At 45.4% G+C, this 23442-nt stretch overlaps 1 protein-coding gene across 1 annotated transcript in view; it reads right to left on the minus strand.

Annotated features, from left to right (window-relative positions):
• Positions 1-2380: 2380 nt before the first annotated feature.
• LOC138516035 (protein NipSnap homolog 3A-like) overlaps positions 2381-23442 on the minus strand; it is a 178656-nt gene continuing 157594 nt past the window's right edge. Inside the window, exons 5-6 of the mRNA XM_069630842.1 lie at positions 19338-19424; positions 2381-2620 (exon numbers count right to left, since the gene is read on the minus strand). Of these exons, the coding sequence (XP_069486943.1) occupies positions 2544-2620; positions 19338-19424 (164 nt within the window). The 3' untranslated portion in view covers positions 2381-2543. The remainder of the gene's footprint in view (positions 2621-19337; positions 19425-23442) is intronic.

Below are 23442 nucleotides of genomic sequence, written 5' to 3' on the forward strand. Positions count from 1 at the left end.
CTGCCTCTGGAAGGCCGGAGGTATTCTGCTGGCAGCACTTATAAGACAAAAACCTCATCACGAGTTGGGCAGTATCCCGGCTGTAATACTGCCCAACTGTAATAGTGTTAGCACCCACCGGTCCGGCGGTATTACGCGGGTTGGGCATTAACAGTAAATCCCCATTCCCCTTTGTGTCCTTTGAATCCAATGTGGCATTTTTGGCTCTAATGCGATGCACTAATACAGCCAGCGATAATACTGCCGAAAACAGGGCCCTAAATGTGATTTTCACCTCTAGAAAAAAGCTGGAGAATAAACAACACATTTAGCACCCAACACGTGATAGGGCCAGCCCTCAAATGCGTCGGTAATACTGTTACAGCCGCATTTCAGGGCTACAGCCCAACTCGTGATGAGGCCCAAGTAGTAAAAGGCCACCGACCCCACTCTAGCATTCTGTGTTAAGCAGACTACTGCTGAGCCATTCCCTGTGCACTACAGGCTGGATTCTCAGACAATCAGGCCTAAAAAACATTGCCAAAGATGCGCATTGTATGTATGGCCGTCCTTCGGAAATGTAAGGGTACCCTCATTCGCAAAGGTGGCCATTGCATTTCTAGGGGGTGGGGCTGCACCCCCCCATGTAAATGATGTGCCGGCCAGCCCCCTTCTCATGCATTATACACTTCCATCGGCCCTGTGGTTGTGTTTCATGGTAACACGACCTTAAGGACCCGTCATTGTGAAATGTTATTAAAAGATAAAAAGCATTTCTGCTTCTATTTGGGGAATTGAAATGCAAGTAGGACATTAGTAGGTCACACTGCTGCTGTCCCACATTAATGACCCTCGCATGCATTGCACATCTGCCTATACGTGTGGCAAATAGGCACCGGCAACGCCTCTGTTTTCGGAGTATGTTATATTGCATGGCGTTTGTGAATCTAGGATGCACCTTTAAAGTGCACAGAAATGCTCCCTCTCCTATTATTATAATTATTACTATGAGGGTATTTATTGAGCACGGACCTAGCTTCGCGATTCTAATTCGGACAAATGAGAAAAAGGGATGAGTTGGGGCCTCTGAATGTGTGAATTCTATGGGTCTTTATTTGACAGAAGTGAAAGAGAGGTGTTGGCACATGTCATTACTTGCTCCAAAAAGAAGGTTTTGAGAATCAGGCCCTGGGTGTTTCCCCCATTCTTAAAGATCGGGGGACTGTCAATGCTTTACCTAGGCTCTTTTGGGCTTTCTCCAAGGGAACAATTAGCTGCAAGACGTCCCCGACCACAGCATTTATAGCTATTGCTTCTAGTCCAAATTCAAAATGAATTCTTACACTGACCAAAGCTCATTTTTCCCTCTTGAACATCTCACCTGTGTGCCCCTCTGTGTCCCACCTTCCCGCTGCACAGCTGTTCTGTTGTTACCGCTGAAAAGCGCTCCGTTATGCATCTGTACTGTTGTATCCCTTTCTAAAGCGCTCCATTATGCATCTGCACTGTTGTATCCCTCTGTAAAGCGCTCCTTTATGCATCTGTACTGTTGCATACCTCTGTAAAGCACTCGGGCCAGCTATAGCCTTTTGGTTGTAGCCGCTGAGCTTCTATCAGGGGCTACAACCAAAAGACCTGGGCTACAGCCCCCTCAGTCCCCCCTAGCAATGCCTGTATGCATCTGTACTGTTGCATACCTCTGTAAAGCGCTCTGTTGCTTCTCGAAGCTAGGCCCACGCTCATAAACACTATAATAATACTAATACTACGTCCTTACCTCCACACCCTGTGCCCAGACTGTGATTCTTAGAAATCTGATCACCTTTCAATTGTTCGCGGGATTACAAAGGAGGAAAGATTCTGGGTGCCTGCTCGCCTACCTAATGACTTTCATTTGTTTGTTGTGGAAGTCTCTCACACCTACAATGCTATGAAAGGAAAAAAGAAATCAATGGCCTTTTTAGGCGTTGAATTGTATGACTCTTTCCAAAAATGTTAGATGAAGTTACATGTCCTGTTGGTTAAATACTAACCCCCATCCCAGATCATCAAGCTCTGTTTATACAAAGTAATCGGGGTGTCCATGAGTCTTACAAAGAAGGCTGGTCCTACGGATTTCAAAAGCTTCTCGTTGAACCGAACCAGTGCAAACCTTTGGATATTGGCCGTGCTTTGCTTCACAGAGCTTCTGCATAACATGCAAGCATTGAAGCATGTTTTGAAAACTGGACAAAAGAGACATATATACCCCAGGCCCCGAAGGCTCAAAGGAGACATGTCTAGTTGGGAAATAGAAACATAACTTCACATAAAATGGATATATGTACCATACTGAATTATGAAAATGGTGGAAACAGGAAAGGTACACAGTTCAACAGACCTGACTCTTTTAATACCTGAATGACTGACTTTAAGACCCGGATTTATTATGGGTATATATACACAATACATGCCAGATGCCAATATCTCCTGTGCATAGTCATTCATCTTGATCTCTTGATGACTGTCACATCAGTTGACGAGCTGGAGACCATCTTGATGTCTGTAGACCCTTGAGTGGAGGACTACTTTAGTGGCGAAAAGGTGGCAGGGAACAGGAGCATGTTCTCCTGGGACACAAGAAATCGGGCGCTCTCTCGAACTGAAATAGGAAATAACAAAGGCCCAATTAGTACACATCCTTTAGTCTAATCCAGAGTTAGAAGTAGTATTTTCTTCAGCTTTTGTGACGCCAAGCACGTTTCTCATTTATAAATCGCAACAACATAGCAAAGGGGCACAATATGAGCCACAAGGAAAACAAGCATTGGCAATGCAAATGATTTGGGCTTTTGAGTAGGCATGGGAAAGGCCCATGTCACGCATATTACTAATACACAAACCAAAACTGTTGGCTTTGCCAATGCTTGTTTTGGACAGGACTTCAGTAAGGACATGCATAGTGCTTATAAATCGAGTGGTGGAAGGCACACCTGCTTAAGACCGTTGTATCGCACCAGTATAGTGTTTACAGCACTGATTAAAGTGGAAGTGCTCTTAAAAATATTATCTAAAAATCTTGTACATAGTCAAAAATTTTCTTTTTAACAAAAGTTCGTATGTAAAATTAGCTGGACATATGTCTCCAAGTCCTGCTTTTCAATGACTTGAAACATCCATGTTGCATACAGAAACAGTTTTTTCTTTCAATTCTCTGCTCTCGCGGCAATAATCGAGCAGGAGCCCCCCACTGCGTGCCTCAGCTTGTTGCTGCAGCAGAGCAGAGAATTGCATAACACGTTCATAGGAGAGTCAGTCCTATGAATGGCCAGGGACGTCATTTAGGGGTCGCCAGAGGTCGCAACTGCGGTCTCCCTTGCAACCTAAATAAAACACAAAAAAAAGAACCATGTGGCTCTTTACTTCTGGAGTGGCTGGCTTTCTTGTTCAGGCCCCTTAAAAAAAGAAGAAAAATAAGAACAGGAGTGCCACAAGTCTAACACTTTCACCACTGACCCTAAATAAAAAAAGAATACGAATACCAAATAATGTGTCTTTCTGGAATTCTATACAATAATTGCTAGACTCATTAAAGGTTTATTTCAGGCACACTTCAGGGTGTGAGTCACTGATTTAGTCTGTTCTTAAATGCCTCAACTCAGCCTTTCATCCTTCTGAGGTCGATAAACGAGTACCAACACAGGTTGAGTGATATTGGCTGTATATTTTTTCTATCTAAAGCGCTTAAGCGTAAGTGCTATATAAGAACACATCATTATCATTTGGTCATGGACGTCTGCTTGAATTCACAGTCATTTGTTAATATGGGCCTATACACACTGATCTTAACGATACATATGTCGATCCATTCTTGTATGAAATGTACATCACATTATAGTGATATCATAACCATTTTCATAGTGTAAAATGCTATGTGATGCCACTTCCTTTTTCTAGAAATTGATTGTGAAATATGATTTTGCCCCTGAAGAAGAGTTTTTACTCGAAATGCGTCGGGCTCAGAGAAATTGTACAATACATTTTTTGTTTGTTGTCTATATAAGTTTTGTGAACTTATTATCCACCCTGAATGCTCCACCTATCTAATTGTTTATTGTATATAAAAAAAATGTTTTATGAATTTTAGTAATACAAAAATACAAGAAAGTTATTGATCTGCTCTGCAGATACTAGACAGTGTGCAGGGGACGGGAGTTCCTAAATTTTTAGGAACAACCACCTCTTGTCCTCATAACTTCCTGTGATGTCATCAGGGGTCAAGGGTCATGTGATGTCACTTCCGCTACCCCTGGCATTTTGATGAAATTACATCCCTGTGAATGGCCATCCTAATAAAGCAAACTAAGACTTTTCAAATCTGGAAAGTGTTTGTTTTTCCGTATTAGGATGGCATTCATAGGACTGCCTGGCCTGTGAACGTGTGAGCGACGCAGGGTTTGCCTTGTTCTTTCACAAGTACGCGTGTGGTCCAGTGGTTAAGGGTTAGGCCACCATGCAACCCGAGTTGGAATCCCGGACTGCTTTTTTCTGGATGCTTCAAATATTGTTTTTAAAAAAAAACAACATTTCAAGCAACAGCCTGTCTTTTTTTTTATAGTGAATCAAATATTGTTTTTAAAACAAAATTTGATGCAACATAAAACAGACAGGTGGGGATTCAGACTCGGGTCTAGTGGTTAAAAAGGGATAACCACTTGCCCACAAGAGCCCATTTCCAGCTAATTTTACAGAGGAACTTTTGTTGAAAATATGTAATATATATTTTCCACTATGGACAATATTTTTAAATAGGGGTGTGTGTAATAACATAGCAAAGTATACAATTCAACACTTTCTAAATAGCTCTTGCTGGTTTGCACTTTTTGAAGCTTATTTGCACATTCTATGGATAGTTTTGCACAACATTCAATTCATGTATTGAGGATGTTTTTATGGAATGTCTTTCTTCGTTGTATGTGCGTTGTATAATTGTGTTTGTATAAGGTTTTGTACTATAATAAATTAATAAATCGTACATACTTACACATTTGCCTGGACGGATCTTTGGCTTTGGTCTAAGATTTAGAATTGTTACTCGAGACACATAATTTCTGTTAGAATTTACTATTGTTGTTCCCCGGGTTTCTGCGAAGGAAGGGGAGTGCCCACACATAGTAGTTCTCAATTTAAAGAAGTACAGTAGGGTTCTCGAAGGCCCCTTTGATTTATGGTATTGTGATACATTTACTAAGAAGCCCATTTCAAAAAGCCAGAGTAGTTTCTTTTGAAAAGGTCCAAACCACACTAAGAACGTTCAAACACTATGGTGGGGTTTTTTAAACTTTCAACCCCTATCTAGCATCTCTAATCAAATTGCAGTCCTTATCTTGAACTTCTGAACATGTTCAAAGCCTACTGAACTTGTTATTAACCCTTAGGTAAACGCTGAAATGTTTTTGTGAACAATTCAATTTTCAAAAATGTATTTTTAAAAGAACCTACAAAGCCATCTTGTGTTTTGTTTTCTGGTCATGAGATGGATACACATAGACCTAATAGGTTACTGACTTTATTCCAATCCCTCACAGGAGGGGTTGGTACAATACAAATGAGAGTGATTTCTATAATTGATAATTGGCACGCTCAGATTCCCCTTCAGTGTAAAACAATGCCATGCAAATGTAGTGCTGCATGTCTCTAAAATACTGTAGGCTTATTGTGCATATCGGCCCAGGCGAAATGAAGCAATAGCTGGCATGTTCATAATGTAGATTTTATATCACCTCATTTGTTTGCCCATCCCAACGCTACTGAGGAATATTTCTTATATTGGCACATTTTGTCAAGCTGTAGCTGGTGGCTTTTTAAACTGCATATAAAAGTCCATTGCAAACATTCTCTAGTTGAGCAACTGAAGTTAAGGTTATTCAAGTGAGCCAGAGCTTTCTTTTAGGGCGGATTGTCAGATGTCTAATCTGGCTCAGTAAATTCATAAATGCTTTGGTACCTATCCAATAGATTAGATCTAGATCAGGCCCAGGTGCTTCGCTGATTTCAGCTCATCTGTCTGGGACAGAACCAATGTAACAAGGTCTCACCTGCAGACGTGAACACAAGGAGGCAGAGCATCATCTAAATGTTATCTTTAAAAAATGTGACACAGCGCTGCATGATCCATGACTCTTTAGCTCACGTGCAAAGTTTTGAAGGATTGGAGCAGAGATGTTTTGGGTATCTCTTAACATATGCAGACTTAACACAGATGAGTCAGACAGTTATATCACAACTTTGGGGAAATAGCTGCAACTATTGAAGGAGAACTTGAAAGAACCAGGGCAGATACTCTGCTGGGTTATGGGTATGTACTGTATCAACAGGCATTTTCAGTTACTTTCAACTTTTAATGGCTTTTACCGTGCCTCTCACAATGAGTGAAAAACTACCCATCACACTTTTCAGAAGCCTTGATAACAGCTTAAACAATACGGACTATTTGTGGGTCTTGTTGACCATTTTCAATACTAAAAAGGGACAATCAAATCAAGACAAAGGAAATAGACATTCATAAAAAATGTTGGGTTTTTTAACTGGGTCAATAGGTTATACAGTGCAACTGAACGTGACTGTTAGGAGATTCATAATTTTCCTCAAGCATTAACACTCCTGGATACTGGCATTGCCATCTGGTTATGGTCCAACTTTCTGTGTGGGCTTTAATGAGTGACATTACTAGACTAACGCCTGCGGCCAAGGTTAGTAAGTCTATTGGCACCCAGTCAAAGGTGAACGCATTTGGGAAAATGGGTTTGCACACATAGCGCAAACCCTTTTTACAAAAATAAAAAAAAAACAGCAAAACAAGATGGCTGCCATGGAAATGGCAAAGGGAATGTGTCAGCCCGCTTTCACTTTCCATGGTGGAATACGATGTGGCAGGGGTGACAGAATGGAGGAAAAACCAACCACATGCTATGCTTTTAATCTAAAATTATGAGGTTTATGTGGTGCTTGGACGGTGTAGGAGGAAGCTGCCAGCAGAAAGCTTGGTTAATGCTTATATCTTGTGAGACAGCTTGAGTTCAAAGCTTTCCGATAGGATCAAATGCCAGACCACGTGCACATTTGCTATATTTAGACCTGTAGAACAAGTTCATTAATGGGAACGAGGTCTCAGACAAGATTATACGTGCGCTAGAATTGGCTTAAGTTTTTTATTATGCTGATTGGTCAGTATATATACTGCTCTTACAGTCAAAAGTTATGATGTTAAGTTTCTGTATTTCATTAAACTGGTATGCATAGGCGCGACTAACAACTTTAGAAATGGCAGCATAATAAGTAAGTTAAGTGTCCTTTGTACTGCGCCATGGGATGAAGTACCATGCCTATCCCTTGGTGTAATGGTTGGGATGGGCCAGGGGCACTCAGCTTTGATGCTGTGCCACGGGATGGAGTGTGGATGATCCCCTGGTCATGCTATCCCACCAGGAGACACCCACATACTAACACATACTACCCGCTCTATACCTCCCGAGAGGCACTAGCTAATGTATGTCAGATAGCATAGGATGCGGGCAATACAAGGTTACAGTCCCCGTGGAGATTAGAAAGATGCATTACAGATTGGGTGAGAAAAACAGAAGGGCACAAGAGATTGGAGATTGTCGTGCTTGCAACGTGGAAAGGGAAGAGCGAGCGGCTCTGAGCAGTGCATCCCTATTGCCTATTCCACACCTAGTGCAAACCAAAGCAAATATGTTATTGCAGGTCTTCAGCGACTCACAGCAATGAGCCAGGGAAAGGGGGGCAGGTCCAAGGGAGCCATATGGAGGTTACACAGACATCTAATCATGATACAAGGGCCCCAAACCTGAAACCTGTTAAACCTGAGGTAGTTAATGAGACAGGATTAAGCCAATATAAAAAGGGAATGCTTTCATAGGCAGTGTTGTAGAAGAGGCACATTGAGAAGAGGCTAGAGTAGAAGAGGCGCACTGAGAGGAGGCTAGAGGAGAAGAGGCACATTGAGAGGAGGCTAGAGGAGAAGAGGTGCATTCAGAGGAGCCTAGAGGAGAAGAGGCGCATTGAGAGGAGAAGAGGTACATTCAGACGAGGCTATGGGAGAGAGTAGGTGAAGCAAGAGCAGGAGACCAGGAGTTGGAGAAATGAGGTGCAGAGTTAGAGGAGAGGCAACAAGGAGAGTAGACTGCTGGACAAAGGAGGAGGGTGAACGTAGTGAAGAGGTGGAAAGGAGAAACCCCCTTTGGAGAGGAGAGAAATAAAAGCAGAGATAAGGAAAGGGAAACCATCCATTGAAAAGGAGAAGTGGTGCGAAGGGGAGGAGAAAAGGAAGAACAACCTTTGAGATGACGCAGAGGTTAACAGTAGCAGAGCAGACATACATGAAAGCATAGGAGGGGAAGAATAGTAGAATACAGGGCAGGAGAAACATCTGGTTGAGGAAGGAGAAAGGTGAGGGGAGTGAAGGAAAAGTGAGGTGATGTTTTATCAGAGAGAGGGACAGGAAGGTTGGATGAAAGGGCAGTTTGGGCCCACAAAGGATTTAGGTAGCAGAGAGCAGCTGGGTGATCGTGGAGCCTGGGATGGGTTGAGGAAAAGTCATGTAGTGGATCATGGAGGAGTTGCAGGCAAAGAATGGGAAGAGCAAAGGGAAGAGCAAGTGTGTAGGCAGAAGGTGATAGTGGACTGGTGAGCAGTGGAGCCATGACCCTAAAACAGGTAGGTAGCAAGACTAAAAGCCAACCTTGTAAAACCAACCTGGTATTCCCTTCTTAGCTCTTCTCCCGAGCAGTGGGGGGAGCCTGAGCGTTGCTCATCCCCAACACTCACTATTCTGAGGCTGACAGTCAAAGCCAAGGACTAAGGAGACAGCTTCAAAGTTTCTGAACCTAAGGTTTATGGGGAGCCAACAAGAAAACTGGAAGATCAAGACAGGCATTTAGGCTAACACTGCAATCCTAGGACTTAGTGATATTTTTCTCTGTTGAGCCAAGCCACCTCAAGAGATTGTGACAGGGGCCTGGTCCCAGGGATTGTGGGAAGAGGCCTGATATTATTGCAGGGCTATCTGAACTAACCTTGAGTTTACTTTTCTTTTGCAACCCAATTATTGGTTCAACCTTCCTTCTCATTTTGAGCCACAAATATATTTATGTTGAGAAAGAACTACGTGCCTGGCCAATGATTGACCCATATCTGCTTTGAGACAACCTGCTACCACCACAGTGGTCTCCCAATGGCAAGGCTCATTTGAGTACATACATAGTGAGGCCCTTGCTTGGGATGTCTAGACCGGAGCCTGTGGTAGGAAAATGAAAGGCATAGGGTAAGGATAAAGGGATGTTTTGGTGTTTGAAGGACGAGTGGGGGGAGGGGGAGGAAACTTAACCGTATTTTCCTATTGTCTTGCTTTATATGGTAATTGAACTGTTGGTCCTTCCAGAGAACCAAAGACCTTAAAGCAGGAAATGGGGAAATACATAAAAATGAACTTTATAAGTGTTATGGGCTTAAACTTAATATAAAAGGGAACTATGGTGCTTGTACTACCAATATCATATCCTCTGACATCTGCCACCTCCTTGAAGACCTCAACCTCAATGTCCTCGTTCTCACTGAGATGTGGTTCATGGCCAGCTCTTTCACAACTTTTAACATTCTCCTCCTTGCGTGCTACAAGATCCTCTCTAAGCCCAGGCCTAACCAGTTCGGGGGCAGAGTGACCCTGATGTTCCCTGAATGGGTCCCTGCTACTATCATACCCACACAGTCCTACTCCTCCTTCAAATGCCTCGTCTGCAGGCTTGCTGTCTCTCCTATCCTCTCTCTGACTCTGGCCACCATCTAAAGGACCCCTGGCTCAGTCTCCTTCTTCCTCTCAGAGTGGGTTGACCTCACCTCTTCTCTCCTGGCCTCCTACTCCAAGCTTCTCCTCCTCAGAGACTTCAATATTCACCTTGACTCCCCTGATGCAGCGTCTGCACTCTTTCACAACCTCTGTGACTCTCTTTCCCTCTCCATTCTTCCCTCCAGTCCGATGCAATCAGTCGGGTACACCTTAGATGCTCTCATCTCTGCAGACATCCCCACCTGCAACCGTCTCACTACCCCTCTCTCCTGGTCTGATCAAGCACTCCTCTCACCTGGACCTCGTTGGTCCGCCGGCTAAGCCCCCACCCACACTACCAGTCGCCTTCTCCATCATTCGACCTATGGAGCGAGTGCCAGTCGCTGCTTTTGCCGCCACCTTCATTACCCCTCCAACACCTTCCTCTAACTCTCACTCTGACACAGCCCTTACTAACCTTCAACTCTCCATCTCGAACACTGTGGACATCCTTGTCCCCATCATGAGGATCAGCATGAAGCCTGCCTCCAACCTGGCCTCTCTGAAATGCAAGTGCAGAGTTTCTGAATGGAAGTGGCAGGAGCATATCCACTGACAAACTAGCCTGCCGCCCGCTCCAAAGGCAATACAGACTTTCCATCTGTTCAGAGAAGAGGGCCTATACCCAAGCCCACATCTCTGGGGCCACTAACAACATGGCTGAACTTTTCAAAATCTGCAATGAACTCGCCAATCCTACTGCAGTCTCCATTTCTCATCTGCCCTACCTGGCCCGTGCACTTCATTGGCCTTGCACGCCATTACTAAAACTCAGGACATCCTGTCCTCACTGTCCTCTACACCACTACTTTCTCCCTCATCCACTCTCATGCCTCCCTTGGTCCCCCTATCCCTTCCCTTCTCCTCTCCTCTTTCTCGCCCGCTCTATGAAAGTTTCATCCAAACAGGTACTCCCCTGCTCCTATAGAACTATCAATGACAACATGATCTTGCTTGCTCCCGCCTTGGCGGATTTCTGCAATCACTCTTTTGCCACTGGATCCTTTCTGTTACTCCTCAAGCACTCCCTTGTTCACCCTCTCATCAAAAAGCCTTCTGATAATGCTACCTGTCTGGCTAACTATCACCCTATCTCCATTACCCCCTTCCTGGGCAACCCTTGGAGAAGCTGGCCATCTCCCATCTTATCCACCACACTGAATCTGTTGGTTGTCTCCACGACCACCAGTCTGGTTTCAAAGCTGCCAGAGGCATGGAAACTGCACTCCTGAACACCCTTGAAGACTTTCTAATCTCGATTCCAACTCTCCTTTCGTTCTCATCCTTCTTGACCTTTCCACTGCCTTTGATATGGTCAATCATGCCACCCTTATAAATCGGCTTTGCGATACCCTTGGCATCACAGACCTGGCTCTCGACTGGTTGACCTCCTTCCTCTCTGACCAGCCTTTTCTCTCATTCATCTCACTCCCCACCTGCGGTATCCCTCGGGGCTCTATACTCTCGCCTTGGCTTTTCAACATCTACCTTGTGCCTCTAGTCCATTTGATCTCCTCCTTCTCTCCTAACATTCAGTGTAAATGTTAAAGTTAAAGTTATTTTTACCGTGCACCGTCACCACCGGAGTGGTCCCAGGCGCTCTGGCGGATCTGAAAAGGTGATTGTGAAGAAGTGGGGGGTTTGTAGGGTGTAGTGGGAATAGGATAGTGAGAGATTGTGATGTTCTGTTGGCAGCTGCAGTTCGGTTTGCACCGTTCGCCAAGCTCAAGTGCAGTTTTCGGGTCAGTACGAAATCCGATGTGCTGTTGTGCAAGGTTATGTGTTGGAAAGTGGTGAAGTGCGTGTGGATTGCTGTGCCCAGAGGTGGTTGTGTGAGGTTCTTTACGAGTTTGGTTAGCAGGATTTCCTTACCTCTCTCTTTCCGATTCTGTGCTTAGCATCTATGATTATCCAGTATGTTTGGCATTGTATTATGTCCACATAGGTGGCAGGTCTGTTGGGGAGTGGCATTTTTCCTCTGTGTTAGTCTAATGGTGTGTGTACGTGGCTGATGCAGGCATGTTCCTCCGCCCTGGGTTGGCGATGTTTAGGTTAGGGAGTTCTGGTCCCTCCCTGCCCATCCCATGTGGGGTCCTTACCTGCCTAGGTTTCCTCTGTGGATTAGCAGTATGTTGACATGAGTGGTCAGGGCCCCTGCCTTTTGGTTAAGGAATAATACATTAGCATCATGGGTAAGCTGACGTACATGGTAGACATGGGTGGTTGGGGCGCTCCCTCCCCCCCACCTTCTGGTCAGGGAATATTAACTTACGGGTCAGGTTTGCTCTCTGTGATTCTAGTTTCCTGCTGGGTCTATGTTTCTTAGTCATTTCCTCCTGTTTCTGGAGCAAAGAGGCAGGTTTTGAGTAATTTCCTGAATTCCAGTTGCATATGTTTTTTGGTAGGCCGTTCCAGGTTGTTAATGCCAGGTGAGAGAAAGATGATCCTCTGAGTTTTCTTTTTCTGTATGGTTTTGGTTCTAAGAGAATGTCATTGTTTGAGCTAAGTGGTCTTGTTCGGTGGTAGATTGTTATTGTCTCAGTTAGGACCTCTGCTCCTTGGCTGTGGATTGCTCTGTGCAATTTGATCTCCTCCTTCTCTCCTAACATTCAGTGTTATGCAGACGACACTCAGCTCTCCTTCAAGTTTCCCTCCTCTACCTCTTCCTCTTCCTTTCTCATTCTTGACTGTTTGTCTGCTATTCAGGAATGGTGCATGGCTAAAATATGTGCCTTAATGCCAGTAAGACTGAGATCCTTCTCATTGGGACTCCAGCTCCCTCCCTGCCTCCTACTCGCTTGCCGCCCTATTAGAGAAATGTGTGGATATGTGGGTGTGCTTGTTCGAAGTGTTTAGCATACTTCCCAATATGCTACAAACCTGAAATTTGGCATGTGGGTAGGTTCTATGATGTAGATGATGTAAAAAGTATAATATATACATTTTTCTAATCTTGCTTTTTTAAGCATTTTTGTATGCAGTCTGCAAAGCTTAGATATGCGCGTGTGTCTGTTTGTAATGTTCAGCATACTTACCAACATGCTACAAACCTGAAATTTAGCGTGTGGGTAGGTTTTGTGATGTAGACATTGTAAAAAGTATAAAATATAAATATACCTTTGTCTAATAAAAACATTTTTGTAGGAATTAGCGTACGAAACACGGGTATAATTTCTAGTACATGTATATGTGTATGTGGGGGTAGGGAAGTGGGGGAATAGGGTGACTTCCCTCTAAGGGTATTTTTTGATGGAGCGAATTATACACTAAACAAACTCTGTGAAAATGAAAGTCTTTCTGTTCAACTGGGTTGCTGAGTTGGTAACTCATCCAAATATAAGAACATAGTTCTTTGCTGTTCAGGTGAAATCGTAAGTTCCCAACCAACTCTTACAACGCCTTGTCTCTACTTGAAACACCTTATCATACAAAGTAAAGTCCCAAAATAAACGGCAAATGGAAAGTTCTTACACCTAATCTTAACAAGTCTTTTAGTCTCCTGGCTACCCTGAGGTAACAGTAAAAATGTTCCAAAGTTTAGGCCAATGTAAAAGATCATTTTATTTGAATTTCTATTGCATATAGCGCAAACCTAGGTCAAGGGCTGCTGAGCGCTTTACAACAGGATTGTGCCAAAATAGGGTTTGGCATTTCATACAGTAACGCAGTACTGTTGTTGGAGGGCGAGAGGGAGTTTTTTTCATCCAGCAGATATTGTTTAAAGCGCCAAATTTTTAGCGTTTTGCGGATCTGGAGGATGGTAGGGGCATTTCAAACCTCTACCGGGATTGACCTCCAGATGGTTGGGGCATGGAAGGAGAAGGACTGCTTGCAAGCCTTCCTTTTGTAGGCTAGGTTTGACTCCAATCTTTTGATAGTTTTGCGACGCAAGGTGCAAGACTCTCCAGAGGTGTGGAGTTAAACCGCCAAGTATGTTGGTGTTCCGTTTGAGATTGCTTTGGAGGTGATACAGGCAGTTTTGAACTTGTGGGGAGGAGCCAGTGAACCATGTGCAGTGTTGGAGAGATACAGTAGAATTTGCTGGCACTTGTAATGAGGCGGGCTGCAACATGGTGTACAGCTTTGAGGGGGGCCAGGTGTGTGGCTGGAAGCCCAGTAAGGAGGGCCTTTTCTCCCATCGATGAGGGAGATAGCGAGGGCTTGGACCACCATACGTAATTCGTTTGGGGGAATGAAGGTGCTGATTTTGCAGTTTGTGGATCAGTAGCCATGCAGTTTGTGCCTTTTGGGCTGCCTACTTTTTGAAGCAATGACTACTGTCAATAATAAAGCACCGGGATTTGACCGTTTTTCACAGCTGAGGAGTGAATAATTCCAGGCACTTCTCAAACAGCCATTGTTGCACAAGTTGTTATTTGGTGTAGGGACCGATGAGGCCAAATTTGGTCTTCGTCTGGTTCACTTTAAGGTAAGCGTTTGACATCCAAGTCTGGATAGTAGACAGGCATCCGCGGGGCAAGCAATCTCCTGGGGGCCACTGACCTTAAGGTACCGCTGAGTGTCATCAGCGTAGTGATGGATGGCTATGTTGGGGCATTTAGGAGAGTTCCCAAGGGTTCCATGTATAGAATGAAGATGATTTGGGAGAGAATGAAACCTTGGAGGACCCGCACCTGACTGGGAGTTGGTTGGATCAAAATGAGCCCATGTGTACGACCTGGTGCCCATCGGATAAGTAGAATGCAAATCATTTAAGGACAGTTCCAGATAAATCCATCCTGTCGGCGAGGAGGCAGAGGAATATTTGTCGATCAACTGTGTCAAAGGCAGCTGAGTGGTCTAAGAGGACTAGGAGACACAAGTCCCCAGTGTCGGTCATTCTGAGCTCATCATCCACCACTTGGATCGTTGCAGTCTCAGTGCTGCATTTGCGGGAGGAAGCCAGACTGGTAATCTCTGAGGAGGTGAAGCTGATCGATTCTGGCAAGCAGTTGGGTCGCAACTACTTTCTCAATAAACCTTATGATGAATGGGAGGCTCCTGATAGGTCTGTAGTTGGCTAGGTCCTCTGGGTCAAGCAAGGGTTTTTTGAGAAGGAATTGTATGAGACAGGTCTTCAAAATGTCTGCGAATGCGCCTTGACTGAGGGAGCCATTCACAATTCTGAGGAGTGTGTTAAGTTCTGGGCCAGTGAGGGGCCCATGAGGGAGGCTGGGAGTAAGTTGTCCATGCAATCAGTTGGTTTGAGTGAAGCAAGTGCATTTGTGAGATCCTTAGGCGAGGGGAGGGTGAAGTCTGTCCAGGATGACAGTGACCATGGTGGTGGCTAGAAGGGCTCTGTCTGGTTTTGAGGCATCGATGTGGCCGCTGATTTCATCAATTCTGTTAACCAAGAAGCAGTTTGTTGTTTATAACAACCCTATGCTTCAACGTCTGTACCAATTCTAACACAAAAAACAGATGAAGTACTTTTGGAAGTTTCTTGCAGTAGTTGCTCACGGCCAGGTCTCTCCTTCAGGCCTCTCTGCTCTCACCTTGTTTCTCAAGTCCTCTCCCAGGCTTCAAGCTTCATATCTTTCTCTCCTCAAACTTTACTTAAGTCTTACAAGAATCAATTGTAGGCTTCTCCCAGCCCCAAGGTTCCTCCGGGTTTACAACAGATCTCCCCATACCTTGGGTTTGTCAGCATTTTGAGAAGGTGTATCCCAGACCTTCATTATATTTTTTCTGGATTCACAATTTTTTCCCAGTACATGGGTTTCTTCAGGATTCACGTTTAGGGGTATTTCTCCCTCCATAAAGGTTTGTATCAGGTAGCTGAAATTGTGTCACCCTCCTGCTAGGGGTACCTTAGGGTCGCTGGTGGATAGTGTAAGGAACTCATGGTGGCAACGGTAAAGATAGACACAAGTGATCACAGTTCAAAGGTGTCTATTAAACTGAATGAATGGATGAGAAAAATGCCTAATCTAAACCTAAATCTAAGATGGGAGCAAGCTACAACCATCAAATAATAATAAGGCAGTCCTAGTGGCATCTTGTCATATAAAAAGGGCCTGTACTAACAAACCTATTACCAATTCTTACCGCTAAATTACAAAATAGTGTGGGGCAATGTTCACCAAAAACGAAAGAAGTGTTCACAAAATGATAAGTCAGGATGGTATGGCTGGGGTCTCCCTTCGCCACATTTCCAAGCATGGGACAAGGTGGGAGTTCCGAGTAGAGCACACTACTGGGCCTTGCTAGCACGAGGTTACAGTTCAGTTCCAAAACATCAGTGCCTTATGTGGCAAAGTCTCTGTTACACAAAGTCTCTTACCTCAGAGGACCTGAAGTGCCAAAACAAACACAACAAAACAAAACAATTACCTTTTGCCTTAGGATCCCCCTCTGTCGGGTTTCAATCCTTCTCTCTGGGTTGGCCTCCCTCTGCCGGATTCACAACGGCCTTTCAATCACAAGTTCAACAATCATTCACTGTGGTCATCCCTCGGCAGGGTTCACTCTTGTCATCACAATGTTCAACTTGCTTTATTACAGTACAGGATTCATTCTTGTTAGCTTTCCCCTTGGTATCCTTCCATCGGGTTCACATAACGATTCTAACACAATATTCACAATCTCATCTGAAAACAGGGTGGAGGTTCCCTTCCCTTAGCTTTCTCTTGGGAACGGGTCAGAGACATTCGAGTGTACAAGGGATGTGACGTGGCCCTTGTAGGACCACTCTGACACCTCAAGTCAGCCTCTCCTAGGGCCTCCTGGTACTTGTAGTTTCAACAAAGGGGCCAGCCAGAGTCCTTTGAATGAGCACTCCTGCATCGCCTGACCACTCTGCAGCTGGCCCGTCACTGGGCTTCCCAAAAGTTCAAACACACATTGTTCACAAGTCCTTGCGTTCACAATATGTTGCCGATTGCAACCTTCAGCTCAACACAGCCCGGCTTACTATCAGCTCCCTCCGACTCACCGGCTGTGTTGAACTCCCTGGTGTTTCTTGTCTCTGGAGTCAAGGACAGTACCACAGTAGCTAGCATGCCTCCCCGCCTTGGCTGTCAGCACAGGAGGCCCCCGTGCACCATTGACATCTGCTATGCTGCACAACAGCTGTATATGCCGGTCTTATGATTCCTTTCATGGAGGATTTGTGGGTCAGGATTGAAATGGGCAAGGGCACTTCCCTCCTTGTTGTCCTTTTGGGTCTCAATGCCTTTGTTCTCTGCCGGTCCGGTATAACTGCTTCCTCATGCGTTCAGCCTTGCTCGTAGCATGCACTTGTGCTGCGCCTTTTATCCCTGTGGGGAAGGGAAAGGGCTGTCAGGTGTGTTCAGTTGTTGTCAATTGCCTCACTCTGCCTGAACCTTGTGTTGGGACATGTCAGGTAAACGGCTCTTGGTAAGTCCGTTGTTTGTCATCATGTCGGAAAGTGTTCCGTGTTGGAAAAGGGGGTGTTGAGCTTCTAGATATCCTATGGTGTAGGATGGGGAAAAGGTGTTACAAGGAAGGGGGTACTGCATCTCGCCGGGGATCCCCCATCCAGGTGATCCTCCCCCACTGGTCCACCCCCAGAAACTGATCCAATAGCAATGTCCGTGTCCTGGCCACCTGGATGACAGATCTCCGGGGGCTAGCAGGTGAGATAACTTCAGGTTTCTCACAATAGCCGCAGGTCTTGGTCATCCAATTACATGAAGGTTTGGCAGGTGCTCTCTCTACACCCTGGTTAGCTCCTCCTTCCAGTCTGGCTTGTCTGATCTTCTCCCAGGTGGTTTATGCTTTTCTTGAGGCATTTGTCATTTCCCATTTTCTCGCTCCAGGATTCTCCCCTTGCTTCAAGGCAGCAGGAGTAGGCATGTGTGACTCCTGTGGGATTCTCTCAATCTCTAGCTCTACCATGCCCTTTTTATGGTTCTTAGATTGGGGCTTGGCTCCTAATGTTTTTCCTGATACTTTATTCCCCTTCCTGGTTCGAATTCTTAAACCTGATTGGTTATTTCCTTGGGAATCTTTCATCCCTTTCATTATTAGATAATGAGTGTAGCTCTTGTATTGGGTGATTTTCTCATAGTTTGCATTGCCGGTAATGAGAGCCAGCAAGGTTTTAAAGCGGTTTGTGTTGTGCAACTACATGGTGAGCAGCTTTGTGGCATTCTGCAGTTGTATGCTCCTACCTGGGATTGTACCGTGCTGTGAGCAGTGAAGTGTGAAGTATGTGCACCTTTCCTTGCTCGCTATCTCTTTGAGATATGATTCACGCACTCTTCTGCTTGACTCACGAACACTGCAGATTCATGGAATTCAATCTTTATACAGTGGAATGTCAGTTGCTCCAGTTCCTTGGCAAGGCTTCCTGAGAGTCCACGTCTTTTAGGCCACCACCTCTTAGTATGGCTCCTGAGGTGGTATCACCACATTTCTCGAGGGACAGTGAGCCCACAAGATCCCTCCTCATCCACTCTCTGGGAGAAACATTCACATAAAAGGATGGGGAGTTCAGTCAACTCATCTCTGCACTGGCTCCCAGGGGCTGCAAGGATTAAGTTCAAAATCCTCTGCATTGTCCATAAGGCCTTCTGGGGCATGGGGCCTCAATAACTTTAACTCTCTCTCCCTAAATATCTTCCTTCTTGAGCTCTTTGCTCATCCGCCTCCAACACCCTCAGGGTCAGTCGCTTCTCCAAGCAACGAGTTGGTGGTAGATCTCTTTGTTCGGCTGGGGCCTCCCTCTGGAATAGCCTCCCTGCCTCCCTAAAAACTTGAGGAGAATCATCGCTGGTTCCAGATGCACCTCTGAACCTTTCTCTTTGCTTCTGCTTTCTATCCTCCTCTCCCCTGTTGACTTCCTGGCTAATACTGAAACTGCACTGGTTACCTGGCCACCCACTGATCTTGAGCCCAGATCCCCTCCCCCACCAGACGTACTCCTGCACTGCCTTCCTGGCAACCCCCACACTTGGTGACTGTTTTCTGTATCCCTACAGCCCCACTACCAGCACTTGACACCTGATGTCTGCACTTACCTTTGCACTTGCCATCTGCTGGCCATACTTTTACTTTTGTGATTTATTTTATTATCCCATGTACTGCACTGTCCCCTTCCCCTGCCCCCCCACAAGCACTTTCCTCCTTCCTCTTCCCATGCACTTGTGTGATCTGAATGACACCTGGACTAGTAGGATCGTTGTCTGTCCTCCCTCTGTTCCCCCTCCCTTGCCTCATTGCGCCTTGAAACACTTGTAGGAGCGTTATAAACGCCATATCACATCATCATATCCCAGCTTTCACTTTGCACCTCAAGGTTTGGATTACAGAAGCTATATTTTCATGACGGATTCTGGGATTTGCTTTTGCTGGTTCTCATTGGCCATTGCCTTGGCCAACAGGCCACATTAAACATATTTTTCAATATTGCACTATTATTAGTTGTCTTAAAAAGATACCAGTATACAAGTGGTGAAATACCAAAAATGTATTAAGCGCCATGGTGAAAAATGACTCTACCACTTACCAGCAGAAACTACCCGGGCATCTTCATGGGCAAAGTGTCGGCCAGCTGCACGGCTGTCTGGATCTTTATGCCACCAAAGCACATGAACTGCGAAAAAAAAAGTAGTAGGTAGGGTTTCCATAGAAAGGAAGAAATAGGTGTTGCAGCGCTTGAGATTTACACCAGGCATTAAAAAGCAGCAACCAGTAAAATAAAACATAGTCAAATTACAACCATATATTTCTGAGCAATCAATTAGTATTTATGGTCAAAAGATATTACGAAGTTCTTTCAATACTTTCTTTCAAACTGCAAAGGCAAACATTAACCATCTTCACTGAAGGAGTAAGTAAAGACAGTCCGGTTCAAGGCTGATTTACGTCTTTGGCATGTTAAGACCTTGCAACCTTTAAGGAAGACATGCCAATATGCCCAGATGTATACTTCCACATGCAAGTGCAATCTTCAAAGCAAAACTCAGGTTAAATTCATTGTGCTGACTATAGGCCATTTGAAAACAGAACAGTTACACTGAGGAGTCCTCTACATAGAAATGTTCTTCTTAAAGAACATGTGGAATGGCAACAGTGGGTCCACCAAAACAGACGTAATGGGGATATACAGGGAAAAAAAGACATTGAAATGGGATGATCGGTGCAGAAAACTGAAGCAGTTATTTTGTAGAATACTCTCACCCTGCAATAAATGCAGCAATGGTGTGTGGGTGAGATTGGGAGGGGGCTGTTGAGGTCAGTGTGTTGGCCAGGGCTGCGCTTGCTGCACTAAGAGAAGGGAAGTGAGAGTCGGAGGGGGGGGGCATGTCGCTCAGGAGAGTTGAGAGCATGGATGGCGGCAAAGAGGTAGCAGGGGGTTGGAGTAGAAGGGTTAGCGGGACTACGTAGGTGGGCGGTGTGGGATGTTCTGGGGGTCAATATTTTCAACTCTAGTTCTCCAATGTGCTGCTCTGGCTTGGGCGGAGCGAGATCTACTAGGAGGTTGGAGCAGGGCGGAAGAGGGAGGATTGGACAAGGGCGGAGGTGGGGCATATACCTCGGAGTGTTGGGGAGGGAGGAAGGGGCTGTGTGACGGGCTGGTGGATTGGGTGGTTGGGCTTTGCGTGGATGAGGGTTGGAATTGGGTGGAGTGGGCCGCATTAAGCATATTGGCATGCAAGCGTGCAGCTCTGATTTGGGTGGTGTGGGGCATGGTGTCCATCTTGTGGGTAGGATGCACCCTTAATTGAGAGTTCACACATGTATGGACGGTGCAACTGAAGTAGTGAAGGGCCACGGGGGAGGAGGCTGATCACGAGGGTGCAACTGAGCAACAGTACCTGGAGTTTAAAGGATCAGTGAGGCAGGTGCACCTAGGTTTAAGTAGGAAAAGCATCTCCATTTGAGACACAGCAGTAAGTAAACAACACTTAGCTTTGAGATATCTGGCAAGTGGGAAAAACGCCTAAATTAGAGACACAGCTGCAAGTAGGAAACACCTAGATTTGAGATACCTGGCATGTGGGAAAAACTACTAACATTTGAGATACAGCAGTAAGTAGAAACACTTAGATTTGAGATGATTGGCAAGTGGGAAAAACTACTAACATTTGTGATACAGCAGTAGGTAGAAACACTTACATTTGGGATACCTGGCAAGAGGGAAAGAACGCCTAACATCGGAGATACAGCATGGAGTACTAAATTAGAGACATTGCAGCAAGTAGGGAAGACCTAGATTTGAAATACCTGGCAAGTGAGAAAAATGCCTAACATTTGAGATACAGCAGCAAGTAAAAACCACTTAGCTTTGAGATACACTGCAAGTGGGAAAAGCGCCTAAATTAGAGACACAGCAGCAAGTAGAGAACACTTAGATTTGAGATACCTGGCAAGTGGGAAAAACACCTAAATTAGAGACACTGCAGCAAGTACGAAACCCCTAGATTTGAGATACCTGGCAAGTGGGAAGACGCCTAGAATTGAGTTACAGCAGTAGATAGAAATCATTGAGATACTTGGCAAGTGGAAAAAAGGCCTAAATTAGAGACACAGGAGTACATTGCGAACCACCTACAATTGGGACACAGCAGTGATTTGAAAACTACCCACTAGCTAGCTAAGATCAGTGTGCTATGCTATGTAAGGTAATAAGAGTGGTAGGGTTTCAATGGAGTATAGCAATTGCTGTTCTCCCCACCCAGACACTTGCCTTATCGGTCACTCCTGGTTGACGGCAGCAGGCTTTCCAGGTGAACATGGGCAAACACGGACTGGAGCTGCTTACTTGGGAGCAGCCCTTTGCCTACGGCCCTTAGCCAAGGGCTGCCTGGGCAAGGGGATGCTCTGGGTGAATGGGCAGAAGTAGGGCTGTGGGGAGGGAACTAGGCACCAATAAGGAAGTGGCCTTGGGGTCCTGAATGAACTTATTTGGTTTGGTCCTTAAAATGGCTTAAACGTGGATGGTGATATGGGGAATAGAATTCCAATAGACACCTGCACGTGGCTTAGATTCTGTCTGGTCTGTTAGACGTGACCCCCACAGAGCCACAGTGCACCAAGACCACTCTGAGGGGCACACACAACCCCCAAAATGTTGCTGGTAACCCTAGGAAGGGGGGCATCATCAGTGAGCAGCACCCAGGACGCTACGGGTAGAAATAAGAAAGGTGAGCAGATTTAGTGCATGGGTGGGTGTAAGGTGTGTGAGTGCAGAAAATGTGTAATACCCGTTGCATGATAGCAGATGCAAGGCAGGAAGTCCACTTGATAAAGATGAAGGCAGTTGCAGTACCAGAGAGGTCCGTTCAGCAACCCTATGACACAAGATGCACAAGGACGCAGCAGGCCGTCAGGTAAGTTCACCTTGAAAGTACATGTAAGTCCAGGAAGGAAACCAAGTGCAGGAAGTCCAGGTCCAAAAAAAGGGGAAGTGTAGAATTAGGGTTCCAGGGTCCAGAAGAATAAGGAGCACAGGGGGCCAAAAGTGAGGCTACTAGCAGGGAGGAAGCTCTGAGAAGATCCAGAAGCAGGGAGAGAGCTAGAGCAACTAGCTGTAAAGCCCACCGAAGGAACGATCAATGAGCAGCACTGAGAAGCATTGCGAAGTTCGATAAAAGAACCTAAGCACGGTGCTGTACGTAACTTAGGCAAGGGGACTCTGGGACGTATAGTTTCCACTCACGGAAGCCGTGCGGATGCAGTGTAACCAGCGTCCCTACCTGTGCATGACAGATTCTCCCCTTTATCCAAGGAAAATAAAAAGCGTCAGTTTTAAATGCCCTTTCTAATTGCTTTGAATTTTAAGACAGCACATAAATTAAGGGGTTTTCCATAAGTAAACACATGAGATCAATAAGTGAGCAACTTGTAGATTCCTTTACCCTTTTCTTTCCTAACCTCGAAATGCAAAGTATGATTTACTGTAAAAGTACTATTATTAAGGACTAAAACAAAATTGAAGCTTTAGGACGAAGGGGGATGGCTAGGATGAAAGAGAAGGACTAGAACAAAGGATCAGAACGACTGGAATGAAGAAGGATTAAGATAAAAGTGAATGATTGGGCTGAAGAAGAAGAAGGAAGACTGGGACAAAGGAGGAGGAATGGGATGAAGCAGAACGGTTGAGGAGAAGGACTGGGACAAATGAGATAGTCTAGGATGGATTGGATGTGATAGGCTAGGAGGAAGGAAAGGGTTTGGGACAAAGGAACAGAAGGACTTGGATGTAAATTAAGGGCTGGGAAGAAGAAGGACAGGAAGTAAAAGGCAGCAGGGTTGGGAGAAGGGGAAGAATTGGGACAAAGGAAAATGACTGATCTGAAGCAGGACTGGGTTGAAGATGAAGGTATGGGGCAAAGATGAAGGTCTGGGGCAAAGGGGGAGGACTCAGGGCAAGGGGGTAGGACTGTGCCCAGGGGGGGAGGCTCAGGCCAATGGGAGGGACTGGGACAAAGGAAAAGGACTGGGACAAAGGAAAAGGACTTGGACAAAGGAGGACTGGGCCAAAAGGGGGCGAGGGATTGGGCCGAAAAGGGCAGGGTGCGGGGTCGGGGGGGGACTTGTCCAAAAAGAGAAAAAGATTGAGTGAAGACTGTGCCAAATGGGGGGCTGGAATGAAAGTGGAGGGGGGC

The sequence above is a fragment of the Ambystoma mexicanum genome, chromosome 6q, assembly GCF_040938575.1.
Source record: "Ambystoma mexicanum isolate Mex_15411 chromosome 6q, UKY_AmexF1_1, whole genome shotgun sequence".
In the NCBI taxonomy this organism is placed as follows: domain Eukaryota; kingdom Metazoa; phylum Chordata; class Amphibia; order Caudata; family Ambystomatidae; genus Ambystoma; species Ambystoma mexicanum.